The sequence below is a fragment of the Sciurus vulgaris genome (genome assembly GCF_902686455.1).
Source record: "Sciurus vulgaris genome assembly, chromosome: 12".
Lineage (NCBI taxonomy): Eukaryota > Metazoa > Chordata > Mammalia > Rodentia > Sciuridae > Sciurus > Sciurus vulgaris.
Window position 1 is genome coordinate 52,036,085 of NC_136473.1, and position 15,666 is coordinate 52,051,750.

The window sequence follows — 15,666 nt, forward strand, 5'->3', positions numbered from 1 at the left end:
AGGTAGAAATAACAGGTGCTGAAATATATTTTGATCCACAGAAGTTCAAGTTTCCATATCCAGTATAGGTACAAAAATGAGTGTGAACTTCCTTCACAGCACCATGAGGGAGACGAAAGGATTGAGGTGAGAAGGGATTTAGAAGGGAGAGAGTAATGCCCAGTTTTCTTACTTGGTATTTACCCTTTTGTCTTCCCTCTGAAGAAGTGTACACCCCCACACAAAATCTGTAGTAGAAACAAAATTCAAAATCCTCCTTGTGAAAAAAGTAAAATGTTACAAAGACATTATGATGCAATGGGACCATATGAAAGGCACTGCTAACATTATGAGGTCAGGAATTTTTGCTGAAATGTTTGCCAGAATGAAATGCATTAGACCTAAGCAAGCCTTCCTCCCTGCTAACATCCTATGGTAAATTACTCCTACCCATAATCTGGGATTTTGAGATGAGAGGAATGAGATTTAGGGCAAAAATTGAGACAGCAGAGAGGCATTGCAGGAAATGGAATATTTTTCACATTGACAAATAAAATAATTCTTTATTTCTATACAGAAATAAAAGATTCCTTATGTCCATATGGATGTCAGAGAGAAAAAGCATTTCAGCCCTGCATTTCATATTAGCAATTTCAGAACAGCTTTGAATGGTTTTCAAAAATTGGTTGAACAGACAGCAGCCCAGAAAAGAGATGAGAAAGCAGGCTTGTTTTTCCCAAAAGAAGGTAAGAACAGTGATTACAGGGAAGTATAGTCGGGGCTGTTGATTAGAACTGGGGAGTGTTTTAAGCCATCAGAGAAAACCAATGTAGCTTAATAGCAAGGACCCCAAATGTGGGTCCTGAAGATCTGAGTGCTTGTTCTTTCTCTGTCTCCAAATAGCTAATTGAACTTGGGGAAGATTTATTTTTTTCACTTCTTTAATCCTTCATTGTCTCAATTTTAAAATTAGAGGATTGGATTAAATGATCTCTGGGGTTCTTTGGTAGGCACTACAATTTGATTGCTTATTGGTTGACCTGGGATTTCCAGTAGTTAGTACATAGTGGCCATGTGGAAAGCCATATGTGCTGCTGGGTTAGCTTTCTGTCACTGAAACAAAATACCTGAGATGATCAACATAATATAAAGAAAGGTTTATTTTGGCTAAGAGTTTCAGAGGTTTCAATCCATGGTCAGTTGGTCTATTGCTTTTGGGTCTGTGACAAGGAAGCATATTATAGAGGGAACACATGGTAGAGGAAATTGTTTGCTCTTGGTTACCAGGAGGTAAAGAAAGAAAGAGAGAGAAAGGGAGGTGGCTGTTGTCCCAATATCCCCTTCAAGGGCATATCCCAATTACCTAACTTTCTCCCACTAGGCCCTACCTCTGAAAGATTCCATCACTTCCCAATAACTCCATAGACTGATGACCAAGTTTTTAAACATATGGGCCCTTGGAGGACTCTTATTCAAACCATAGCAGCCATCCTATTATCTCTTTGCCTAAGGGTATCATGATACCATGAGAACTTTCATAAGCAACACAAAGTGTCCTATTGTTCTATGACTACATTCTCTGGGACAATCCTCATGTCTTTAGGCAGGAATGATTTGAGCATGCTAAGATAAGGCGAATGTAGTGGACAGTGACCTGCCAAGAGTATGACTAGCAGAGAACCCAATAAAGAGCCATGGCCATGTTCATGTTCAAGGGGAGTGGTGTAGCATGCATTTTGGGGACCCAAGGATAGTGATGACAAGTAAGACTGAATAGCACAGTCAAAACCCAACAGAACAAATGTTCTTGTTGCAATAAAAGGAACAAGGCTCAAATAACTGCTAACGGGACAATGTGACCTGGCTTATGCCAGGTTGCGTAGTCCTATGTAAGCAAAAAATATTCATTTTGGGTATTTGAACCCAAATCAGTATTATTTGAATAGTATTCAATAATTTACAAGTCACTTTAATAAGTATAATTTAACATGATTTGCATGGCAATCTGAATAGACAAAGATTACTAACATGTCCCTTTTATTTGTGAAAAGACAAGAGGTAGAGATGAGTCACCTGCCCAAGTCACTCAACTTTTAAGTGTTAGAATGAGGTGTGAGACCCATTAGATGTTGCACTTTGGATAGTTGTGTCCTTGGCCAGGCTTTCTAAACTTCTCAATAGAACTTTCATTTCCCCCAGTTAACTCTTTCTCTCTCTGTAATTGATTTTTCAAATTCTTACCATCTTTTCTGAATCTTCTATGGGATTTCTGCCCCTCCCAGCCAAGTTTCCTATAATATGAGAACGCAAGACCCAAAGACAAGTTTCTCAAATTCCCTTTCTTCCACTTTCAAACTACCTAAAGCAGCACCTGCCTCCCTCCATCCTCCAAGGTTATATCAGTTTGCTACAACAACCTCAAAATCTCCTTTTATTGGCTTTGTCCTCTTACTCTAAAAATATACTCAAGTGCCCTGACCTTGACTTTCTCTTCCCTTTAAGCCACCACTATTTGTCTCTCCTTTGCTTCTCCACTAAATTGCCTTACAGCATTACCACTTCATTTTCAACCTTCTCCAGCCTGGCTTTCCTCATCAGTCTGCTGAAAATGCTCTTACTAAGGTATTTGAGAACCTAACACGGTTGCCAAATTCAATAAATTGTTTTCCCTTTTGCAGCCCACTTGGCCATTTCACTGCATTGATGCTGTTAGCTTTCTCTTGCTTCAAGAAATGTCCTCCTGCTACATCTTTTGTCACAACACTCTCTTCTGATTTTTCTCCCTTTGTCATTTTTTCCGTGCCTCTTTTTCTCCTTGAGCTTTGCCTACTGTGTTCTCACTGGGTCTTATGGCATAAACATCATTTACCAAGCCAGTTCATTTGGTATAACCTTCAACTGTATTTTTCTCTTGGGTTATAGCAACAGCCTCTTACTGTTATAGTCTTCTTGACAAGAGTTATTCCTTCCTCTATATTTTTCAAAATGTTTTTACTTTTATAAAATTAGATCTTCCATATTTCTGGCTTAATAGCTGACCTCTAAAATCCATGTATGTTAACTTGGCACACAGGGCCATTCACAATCATGCCTCAACCTACCTTTCTGGACTCAGTTACTGGCACTTTCCTTCCTGCACCTTCTGCCTATCATAAACTTTTTAGCATTTCTAATAAGTCATACTTTTAATCACTGATTTTGCTTGCATCATTCCCCCAATGTAGAGTTTCTTTTCTCCTTTTCCTTTTCTTTCTTTTTCTTTAATACCTATAAACTTCTGTTCATCTTTCAAGACCAAAATCAAAAGTCGCATCTTTGCAAAAACTCCCAACTTCCCCTAAAGAAAGCCATCTTTAGACTGCTAATGCACTTATTACTGTCTCAAGGAATTCACCTGCTGTATTTAGCCTGTTGAAATATATATATATGTTTCCCACCATTGATCTATGAGTGTTTTGAAGGTTTTGCAACCCTAAGGCTAACACGGAGTCTGATGTCCAGGAGGTACTGCTTAAATGTGTGCTAAACAAATAAATTAACCTTACCTCCATTGAGAAGCTTGTAATCACAAAGCCACATTGAAAATGTCCTCCCTGTATAATTTTTAAGATTAGATAAAGACTAATTACTGCTAGACAATTTAGTATGACCAGTGACTACTATAACTGAGGCACTGGTCTGAAAGATTGAGAGAGGAAAAATATAATTGTAAACTTATATCAGGCTGCTAAATAATGTCTGAAATAAATTCATATTCATTAATAAACATTAGAAAATGAGGCCTACTTTTTACTATATAGGCAAGAAGCTAAGAATTAGAGAATGTTTTTAACAGAATATTGTCTATCTCAAACTGATGTTAGGTAAACTGCAGTATTCCAGCAATATTGTTCTTAAATTTTGCCAAAGACCTGATAGAATCCAAAACATCCCAGGACTGGAAAATCTGATCATCCTTATCAGTGATGTTTACAAGGAAACACACATCTTGTCCTAACTGATGTGAATTTAAAATAACTAACTATTTGGATGTCTCATAGGAATTTCAAATTTAATATGATCAAAGTGGAATTTTTTTTCAAGAAGCATAGTTCCTGTTTTGGTAAATAGTACCAATATTTGCTTAGTTCTGAAATCAGAAACTGAATGCCATTCTAGAACAATGTTTCTCAACCTTAGTACTATAGACCTTTTGGTCAAATAATTCTTTTTTCTATATACATGCATGTGAAGGTAGCATTGGGCTGTCCTATGCATCATAGAATGTTTAGCAGCATCCCTGGACTCACTCACTAAATGCCTGTAGCACACCCATCCCTAGTTTCAATAATCAGAATTGTCTCCAGACATTACCAAATGGCTTTTGCACAGGTTTGCATTTTCATGTGCGTGTGTGTGTGTGTGTGTGTGTGTGTGTGTGTGTGTGTTTGGGGGTGGGAGTGGATACAATATCTCTTCGGGATAAGAATCATTGCTCTCAACTCCTGCTTTTCCTTCACTCACCACTTCTGTCCCCAACAACTTTCAATCCATTAACAAGTCCTTGCAATTCTACTTCTAATAATATCTCATCATGTCCCCTGGGATCTCTAGGGTGCTCATATCACTTATCCTCTAACTGGGGACACTTTCAAGAGCAAAAGAGAGAGGGTGTGTTATTGATGATTAATAATGAGACTCTCTATGGCAGTCAGCATGTAGAATCACCTGCAGTGTCACTGTGGCCCAAACCTCTGAAGCCTCACTAAGGCAATTGCTCCTAACTGGATTTACAGCTTTCAGTGTCACCTCCTCACAGCAGCCAGAGTTCATTTAAAAAGCAATATTTAAGTCAGATTGTCATTTCCCTCTGTGAAACCCTCCAGTGATAGCCTACCGTAATGCCTGGGATTAAATACCAACTCTGACCCCATTTCAGCCCTCCTGCATCTCTGGTCTCAGTTCATAGCACTTTCCCCAGTACCCACTGAACTATATTCACTCACCTTCCCAGAAAACACAGAGCTCTTTCCAACGTCAGAGCTTTGTGTTTATCAGCCTTTGTCTAAACATTCTTGTCTTCTTTACAAATGACTGACTCATTTTTTCTAGCTTCATATTAATATTTCCTCAGCTTCATATTCTTACCTACCTCCTTAGAGAAGCTTTCCCCGAGGTCCCTAACATCCCCCAACATCATATAATTTTGCCACAGCTCCCCACTGATTTCTTTCCTCACACTTAGCTCATTCTATAATGACATTTAGTTTTACTTTGCAAGTGAGGTATGACATACCCATAAAGTCAATGATCCATAATAAGCTTAAGTATGGAGCTTCATAAATTTGAATGTTGGTAAACCTATAACACCACCAGACCAAGACAAAGAACATTTCTAGCATCCCTGCAAGTTCTCTCATGCCCTTTTTCAGCTATACTACTTCCCACCTTATAAATAGATAACGACTAACTTAATATCTGTCTCTATTAATGAGCCTTGCCTGTCTCCATCTGTGAATTTTTTGTTCACTTATTCATTTTTCTGATCCTCTGCCTGGAATATAAGCTCCTTGAGAGCAGGAATCCTGCTCACTGAGTTTCTATTCTAAGTCACACATCTAGCTCAGTTCTGACACACAATTCTCAAAATAGTTGTGTTAACTAAATAAAAGAATCTGATCTCTGTACAGTTTGAGTAATGATTGCATTTAACTCTTTTTGAGACCTTAGAGTCAACAGGCTTAAACTGAAACATAACCCCTTTGGAATTGTTTTAGCATACCAAACTTCCTCAAGCTGAGAAGGAAATTGAGAAAGTATCCTCTGGCCCAGGAAGGCACTAAGGAAGCTGAAGCTGTGACACATTCTCTAACTAGAATAGCCCAGCATATCTCCTGGCTTTTGTTTCTATAAATTGTAACTGCTCTGTAAGACTAAAGGAAGAACGATCTAGCTGCTTCTCCCCAGTGTGATCAAACTGCATTAAATTCATTTTTCCTTTCTGTATTGCTTGCTCATTTCCTGCGTGGGTGGGTGACTGAATCCAGGCACTGAGATCCATGCAGGTTTCCTAACTTGGCTGCAGGTAACTTTACCCCAGTGAGTCAATACATTTGGCAAAATGAGGATTCAAACAATGGTGTGTGTATGTGTGTGTGTGTTTACATACTGTCAAAGAACCAACCAATAATTGCTCTTTGCATACTCTACCTTCCATTTAAGACAAATTCCAGCAGAGACCCTAGTTGGTGAAACTTTTCACAGTAGGAAAGAAGTAATTCATTTTCTTATTTTTGGGTTCCTACCCAAAATTACTACGATATCTGAAACAAAGGCTAAGGAGAAGGCACAATATACAAAAAACAAGATATTTTCTGCTGATTTAGTAATATTTTAGCCAAAGACATAGTTATATTTCCAAATACAAGATCTTTAAAATGCAGATAAACTTGGTTTTTATAGGTTGAAATAAGGAAATAGAAAAAAAGCTAAAATATGAAATGTAACCCGTGGAATTTGTTGAAAAGGTACTTGTGCTTTTCCCAATGCAGAGGTCATTGATTACGACAAGTTTTATGCATCGGTTCTGGAACTCTTCGGTCCAGAAGTGAAGAATCAAGATGTGAAGTGCTTTTATAGGAAACTCTGCAACAAACCTGATGCATCTATGGACTGGTGCGAGGTAGTCACTTTTCATATTTATAAGAAATTTAATAATTGTCTTTGTTCCAAACATAATTACATCAAAGTGTTACTTCCAGAGAAGTTAAATCTTCAATGTATATATACTATGTATCTATTACCACACAATATAATGTGGGTATACTAAGTGGCAGTTTAACTATAGTATTGATGAGTAACTCTTAAATATTTTAGGCCAGCCAGTCAATTGGAAGAACTATTGCTGCCATTAACAATAACCAAAATTTTAATGGCCTTAACTAAAAATTTTTTTTCTTTTTTTTGTGGGGGTGGCGATTGGGGATTGAGCCCAGTTCTTTTTATCTTTTAATTTGAGATGGGATCTTGCTAAATTCTAAAACTGTCCTTGAACTTGAAATCTTCCTGCCTCAGTGTCTCATCACTGGGATTAAGGCATGTACCACCACACCTGGCAAAATATTTCTTTTCAACAGCACCAACTTATAAAAGTGTTCAGTGTGTCTAAATCCTTAATATATGAGAAGGTGAGTAATTAAATAATCGTAATTACAGAGTAATTAAATAATTAAGAGTAATTAGCAGAGTAAATAATTTTAAAAATTATCTGATTCTTTTTCAAAAATCAGTAGATATTGCAGACCAGAGAAAAAGTAATGATTTAAAAATTTGATAGTCACATTTAACAAGTGGATAGATATGTATAAATGAAACTTTTGAACCTAAGACCTAGGACTCAAACTACACATGTGACTATAACAAAATTGAACATCTGTTTATCTAAAAAGAACATATCAATAAACTCCAATAGAACAAAATTAGAAACAAAAGATAGTGCAAATCCCAAAACCAATCAAAAAAGATAAAAATTAATTTATTTAATTAACAATTAACTTTGGGGAAAATAATAACAAAACAAAAAAGATGTCTATTAAGGCTTTCAGAAACACATAATTCCCATGTTATATTAATTATTTCTCTAGCCTAAGAAAAGCAGAAAATCTATCCAACTCACTTTGAGTCTAAAATAACACTGAATTGACAAAGGAACTAAACCAGTATTACTTGTGAATATAAATACTGAAGTCCTAAATAAAATGCTAACAACTTGACTCCAGTAGTGCATTAAAAAATCATTTCCAAGTACAATTTACCCCAGAAAAGTAAGGATAGTTCAATATTAGAAAAGCCAGTAATATATTTCCTTTAACAAGTTAGGGAGGAAAAAAATACAAATATCTTAATCAGAGGTCAATAAACTAAGGCCTGCAGGCAAAATCAGGACAGCTACCAGTTTTTGTGAATAAAATTTATTTTAGCAGGGTACAGTAGTATGTGCCTGTAATCCCAGCTACTCTGGAGGCTGAAGCAGAAGGACTGCAAGTTTGAGACTAGCCTGGACAACTTAGAGACCCTGTCTTAAAAAATAATAAAGGGCTTGGGGTTAGAGTTCCCTGGGTTCAGTCCCCAGTACTTAAAAAAAAAAAAAAAGTTTTTAGAACATAGCAATCAAACTCATTTACATATTATCTAGAGTTGCTTCTGCCCTATAATAGCAAAATTGAACAATTCTGAAAAAGACCAGATGGCATGCAAGCCTAACTACATAGCCTTTTTCAGAAAAAATTTTGCTGACACCTGATCTTAAAGTAACATAAAATAATATAAAGTAAAATAAAAATAAGGAAAATATTTGACAAAAGTTTAAATAGCATTTAAATGAAAAAAGGGGCTTGGAGATATAGCTCAGTGGAAGGCTTGCCTAACATGTTGTAGGCACTCCGTTCCATCTCCAGTATTGTGCCAAAGAAAAATAAAAACAAAAAACTTAACAGAATAGGACTAATAGGACATTCCCTTAACTTAATAGTTTTTATTGCGACTGGAACAAATTACTGAAAGTTTAGCAACTTAAAGAAACACACACATGTGACAACTTCCATGGATCAGGAGTTTAGTACAGCTTAACTGAATCTTCTGCCCAGGGTCTTGCAAGACTACGAGGGGTTAGACTGTTTTCTCATTTGGAGGCTCCAATTGAGAAGAATCTGCTTTCAAGCTTATTCAGGTTAACAGAATTCTTGTCCTTGCTGTTATAAAACTGAGGGATTTTATTGACTGGATGCTGGAAGCCACCCTTTCCTCCCAAGGGCTGTCTGCAGTTCTCTGTCACGTGGACCTTTACATCGGCAGTTCACAACATTTCTTCTTCAAGGCCAACTTCTTCTATTGTAGGCTAAGACCAAGTCTTATATAATGTGAGATAATCAGAGGAGAAATAGCCTATTACATTTGCCATGCTTTGTTGGTTAGAAGCAAGTAACAGTTTTGATCATACTCGAGAGATAGAGATTATACAAAGTGTGACTCGTGTTTATGAGCAGAGGAGAGGCCCTCTTTAGAATGTGTCCACCATAAGGATTTACCAGAAGTGTATTTAAAGGAATATCATATTTAATGGTAAAACACTAGAAACATTCCCATTAGAGTCAAGACCATGAAAAAGATGCCTAGTACCACTACTCTGCTTCACCTTCAGCATTTTATTGAAGGTCACAATGCAAAACAAACAAAAAGAAGAAAAGAAAGTGAAACGTAATTAACTATCCCTCAGTGGGTGATGGGTAGGTGAAAGGCAGGCGATGGGCAGGCAAGAGGCAGAAATGGGCAAATGGCGGGTGATAGGTGGCAGTCAGTGAGCGATCTGCACTCCAAAAGTAGGCAATATGCTGCCAGATGACGAGTGATGGTGGTGGACAAATGGGGTAAATAGCAGGGGATCAAGGAACAGCAAAGACTGCCTCACACAGAGAAATAGACTTCCCTCTGCTTGAAACCCAAGTTACAGAGAGACAAGGAATGCAGTCTCTCTCTAGTCCATCATCTTGGATCTCTGTAATTAACTATCCATAATGTAAAATTGTCATTAATTGTAAAAGAATATATCAAAAATATCCAAGAGAATCCCATGGAAAACTATTAGAAATGAGATGAGAGTTGAAGAGAATTCAAGGAATCAGTGTCATATCAGAATCAATAACTTCCACAAACCACAATAACCACACCTCTCCTCCACCAAAACTAAGAGGGAACATAATTCCATTCAGAAGAGTAACAAATGGTACAGAATATCATGGGTAAACCTATTACCCATAGGTTTCAAGACTATGGAAACCTACTAGAGGAGTAAGAACAGAAAAATAGAAAGCCTCAATTTACAAAGATTCCAATTGTCCCCAAATTATACATTTAATAGAATTCCCATAAAAAACATTGTACAATTAATGTAGCCAGAACAAATAGATAGTCCAACATACTAGTACCTCAATTTTAATACATCTTATGTCTATTTAATAATTCCTATAAATGTTTCGGTTTGCTTATAGCAATTGAAAACCATTCTTGCAAGCTTCTGTGAGTACTATAAAACATAGATTATCTATAGATTAGTTTGGAGATTCTTTTGTGGAGCATATTTCTAAAACATGTTCATTTTTACAAGAAATGAAAGTAAACATAGGATTTTCACTTAAATCTTTGCTTGACTATGATATCGAAATTGATATCAAGAACATGTATTATATTTTAAATTATATAATCTAGGGGAAATGGAAAGGAGTATACAAGCCACCAGAATGATCATGTTTCAAAGGTAATGAATTCTGATTAACAAGCTTCACTTCCTTCCCTTCCATGAGCTTGTTGCTTACATACAAATGATATTTTACTAGAGGCTGCACTGTAAACATTTTAGTTCTGCATTCATGGTTAATTTCTCAATATGTCTTGGATTTTGAGTTATAGTTTTCTGAGTTACAGTGTTGATCTATTTTTCTGGAATATATTAAAAGTTTTTGTTTACATTGCTAAAATTAGAGCTAATTATACTCAGGATACACTAAATAGAACTTCTAAGTACCTGCCAGATATACTAAGGAAGGGAGATCTGGTACACTGAGCAAAGGTTGAGCTGGAGTTTAGATACAACCTTCTGCTTAGATTGTTTAGTAAAACCAGCCAATCAAAAACAACTGAGAAAATCTGGGTTTATCCTTAGTGAAGATAATGTAACAAAACCTCATAAAAACTTTAATAGGAAAGACCATCATCCTTGAGGCTGAAAATTCTTAGACACTCTATACCTGTATGAACCAGAGAGTTGCCATTAGTCATGTGAGGCTATGGAACCCTGGAAATGTCTGAATTTCAATGTGCTGTAAGTATAAAATACACATCAGATTTCAAAAGCATAGTATGAAAACAATGTAAAGTGTCTCAATAACAACTTTTTGTATTGACTATCTGTCAAAATTATATATTACACTGGCCATGGTGGCACATACCTGTAATCCCAGTAGCTCTAGAGGCTGAGGCAGGAGGATCACAAATTCAAAGCAAACTTCAGTAACTTAGTGAGACCCTGTCTCAAAATAAAAAATGAAGAAAAAAAAAAAAAAGCAGGCCAAGGATGTGCCTCAGTGTTTAAGCACCCCTGGGTTTAATCCATGGTATAAAAAAATGAAAAATTTTTAAAAAGTGTATGTGTGTGTATACATATATACATATTACATTTATTAAGTTAAATAAAATACATTAATAAGATTGATTTATTTCCTTACATTTTTAATGTGGCTACTAGAAAATTTAAAGCTTTATATGTGGCTCACATTTCCTTTCTATTGGGTAACACAGAAAATGTCAGAAATAGAAGTAGAATGAATTCATCCTGATCAGGAAGGACAAACTTTTGTGGGCAAGCAATTGAAAAATTAAGAGACCTTATCTGACCATATCTGATAGAAGGAGTCCAATTTTGTATTTTCAGGATTGTCTCATTCTACATAATTACGTTTGTAGGATTGCCTTTTCTTATATAATTAATCGGACTAACCACGAAGGACTCAAAATCAGTTTTAATATAAAAAGAAAAATTGTGGGAGGGGTGGGAGGGATGGGGGGAAGGGAAAAATAACAGAATGAATCAAACAACATTGTTCTATGTAAACTTATGATTACACAAATGGCATGCCTTCACGCCATGTACAGAGAAACATGTATCCCATTTGTTTACAATAAAAAATAAAAAATAAAAAAAAGAAAAAGAAAAATTGAGTCACCTATAAAAGAAGACATGTGACATTGTTCTTTGAGAACACAAGCTTGAGAGCAAAGGTGAAGCTTTGCATTTTCACATCTCAGATCAGGAAAAATGATACAATTAGCCATGTGATTGGAAGTGCCCCTCTGAAGAACATAATGAAAAAGTCTTTTCGTCACTTAGTTTGCCAGGTCAGTCACACAGGCCCATCTCTTAAATTTGGGCAAGAGTACAAAAATAGCGATTCATATACCATATGTCCAAATATTTTAAAATTATAAATCTAGTAAATTGCTAACCAAATGGGTTTTTGTCTTCCAATTTTGATAAATATAACTTATCAGGCCCTGGAAATCCAGATTAGAATTTAAAACTTGATCTCATATTCCTTATAGTTTTACAATGAAATATGGAAACAAGGTGACAGCTGGCCCTGGACAGGCTCCCTTCATGACTACTGCTGGCTACATCCCATATCATAGGGATTCACATACAAGGCCATCTGAGTCTACAAGTCTAACTCTTCCATACTCTCACCTCCTCCAACTCTATGCCTTAGCCACCTCTCAGACTTAAGGTGCACTCAGCTATGATGTGCAATCCACTCTCCTGGAGATGAACTTGGGTGAAAGGTTTCATGGACCCTGGGAATAGAGTCTGGGCCCTTTAGGCAGGAAATTCTGGGATTCCAGAATGCAGGGCATGATTTGAAAGTATTGGCATAAACTCCTGGGGGACAATTGTCCTTACACTTGCATGAAAGAACTAGACTAAAACTGTACAATCCAACATGGTACCCCAAAACTATATATACTAAATGCATTTACATTAAATAAATATTCAGCTGCCCAGAGGCACTAGTTACATTTCATGTGTTCATTATTTATATGTAGCTAATAGCTATTTATGACAGCTTAGAGAGTATTCCCATCATCACAGAATGTTCAGACAGTACTGATCTGAAAGCATAGGTCCCAGGGCATGGGTCTAAAGGCAAGACTATTTTGATCCAACAAAGTAGAAAACCAGTAAATATGTATTTGATTAGCAAAACTCTCATCCGAGAGAAAAGTGAAACTGTCAATGAGTATGCAACATCATACAAAGGTTCCCCGCCAACTCCCAAATCCTGTAAGGGTACAATGTGGATTTAGGCTCTATCACACTGTACGAATTCTTTGGATATTCTTCTGTACACTGGTAACTTGAATACAACTAAAATATAAGTAGATGTGATTTTGAGAATCGCATATCCTCAATGTTTTCTATTTTCTTATAACTATTTCTCATACATCCAATGTTTTATGTGCTTGAATGTCTAATGCAATAGTTTTGGTCCATTAAAATAGGAAAATGTGTGTATAATAAATGTTTCATGCAGAGGTTGGAGAAGTTTATTAATATCATAATACATACTTTGATTGAGAAAACCAGTGCTCTCAAGATGTCCCACAAACGCCAAGTGAGATATAGTGTTTACAGAAGGACACCTACATATACAGGTCTAGCATCTCCATTGTCTGAGTTTACCTGGTCTTGGTGGTAAGTTCATTTACATGAAGAGCCACAATAACAGAATTTAGCTTCCAAATGCAGTGAAATATTTTTTCTAAAGTAAGTCTGGATGGTTTTGATTATAGTGAAGAGGAAGTTGAGTCTCATTCTCTCTGATGGCTCCTTCTCTTTCTTTTCCTCTTTCTCTTTCCAGTTAGAGAATCATAATCTTTTTACATTTTTTAAATGTCTTCTTTTTATATACATCCCTTTCATGTTTTTATTTAATCTTTATAACAGTTCCATCATATAGATTATGGAAGATAATGTTGTTATAAGGATGAAGAAAACAAAGCACAGAAAGTTTAACTGACTTATCTAAAGCCACACAGTTAGGTTTGGTCTTGGAGCTGAGATTTTCTTACCTAGTAACTCATGACATTATCTTTTTCCTTCACTTGCTTTCCTGTAAATCATATGCAAGTTTAATAGGGGAATTGTGACCAGCCTCTGATATACTTTATGTATATGAAGATTCACCAAGGGTTGAGAAAAGGATGTAAGAAGATTCTTCTTCTATTGTCTTGTCATTTTTCTCACAAACGGTCTGTGCCAATGTTCCTAAGTGGCCTTTCTATTTCAAGCCATGTGCCCTAACTAACTTTTCCGGGTTTCAAATCTGTCATCTGTAAAATGGAAATTAAATGCTGGAAGACTAATTTCATTTTAATATGGATTGCCTGTTTTATTTCTTTTATTTATTAGCTAATAATAATCTACTGGTAATAAGAACTGGATTTATTCTATGGAAGTCAGCCACAGACATGTAAGTCTGATTCCAATGAATTTGTAGGAATATTGCTCTTCATTATAGCAATGCCACAAAAAGTTGCACTTTCTAGAAGTAATGAAATCTTAGAACTCAACTAAAACATTGCCTGGACCTGTCCTCTCAATTTCTAATGAGAAAAATTAGATGTAAAGGGAGCTAAGGGAAGATGATGGCCTTAAGTTTACAAAGTGAATCAGCCTGGTGCAGCGTGATCTACTTTCTCTAAAACACCGCGTGAATTGTTTCCAGGGAGCAGTCTTAAACATTTTTTTAGGAGCACACTACAAATTCATTCAGAGTCATACAACATCATTTGGGATGACTATAATTGTGTTCCCCCCACAAAAGTGAACTTAAAGTGAATTATTATAAAGCTAAAATTATTTTTGCTAACTTCAAAAATGTTTTAAAAAATGTTCTAGGGTAGGTTCAAAAATAAGCCACATGCAGATTTTGGTATTATTCTACCTGCTTTTCATTTTCTCCTTATGTTTTACAATGAACATATGTTCCTTATGTAATAAAAAAATGTAATTTAAAAACAAATCACTTGCTGGGTGTGGTGGTGCATGCTTATAATCCCAGCAGCTGGGAAGGCTGAGGCAGGAAGATGGGAGAGTTCAAAGCCAACCTCAGCAAAAATCGAGGTGCTAAGTACTCAGTGAGACCCTGTCCCTGAATAAAATACAAAACAGGACCAGGAATGTGGCTCAGTGGTTGAGTGCCCCTGAGTTCAATCCCCAGTACCCTCCCCACCCTCCCTTAAAGCATGGAGCAAACACTGAAAATAGCATATTTGAAAGCAAGTTAATACTTTAATAGTGATAATACATCTGGTAGTCATAAAACACTCAAACCATGTCACAAGTACAATGTCTAGACTAATATTTGAAATGTTGAAAGAAAATTTGAGATCCTTGAGGTTATAGTTCATCATAGGAAAAAGATATGTTTTGTTCTTTAAAATTATTGCTTGAAACATATCCTTTCAAAATGTGAAACTTCTGCTGTCTCTTCTGAAGTTTATCTGGCATAATCTTAAAATTTTACTAAAAATTTTTTAATAATTTGATATTTTTAAGTTACCTTTGGAAGTTATTTTGAGAAGCGTGATATGGTGTTATTACAAGCAGAAGTAGCAAAATAGATCATTTCCGTAAGAGCAGATGTGCTGCATGACGGGATCTATCTGCACGTAGAGTGTGTAGTAGATACAGCTGCGAGATGCATGGGAGACAAAGAGCATGACTGATGTGTGTCTGGGAGGCAGCATAGGTGCTTAACGGACAGTTCTGAGCTAGCAAGGAGGACACCTGAGTTCTGTTTTTTGTACTATCTCTGGAAAAAATCAGAAATTATTCCTTAAATGTTTATCCTTGATGGTTTTTGCTGTGACAAGAATGCATGACAAGAAACAACTTAGAGAAGGGAAAGTTTATTTTGGACTCAGGGTTTCAGAAAACATCATAGCCAAAAGGCTTGGTGGTTAGTGCTTATCTGCTCACCTCATAGTACCAGAAAGGAGGAAGAGGGAGGGAGAGAGAAAGGGAAGGGGAGAGACAGAGGGCAAGAAGGAGAGAAGGAAGGGAGGAGTGAGGAGGAGAGAAGAGGGAGGAGGAAGGAA

The 15,666-nt window shown here is 36.4% G+C and overlaps 1 protein-coding gene across 1 annotated transcript in view; it reads left to right on the forward strand.

Annotated features, from left to right (window-relative positions):
* Window positions 1-580: 580 nt before the first annotated feature.
* Window positions 581-15,666, forward strand: part of WDR64 (WD repeat domain 64) — a gene marked incomplete at its 5' end in the record, with an annotated part of 135,366 nt that continues 120,280 nt past the window's right edge. Inside the window, 2 exons of the mRNA XM_079106101.1 lie at window positions 581-725; window positions 6,510-6,640. Coding sequence (XP_078962227.1) covers window positions 581-725; window positions 6,510-6,640 — 276 coding nt within the window. The remainder of the gene's footprint in view (window positions 726-6,509; window positions 6,641-15,666) is intronic.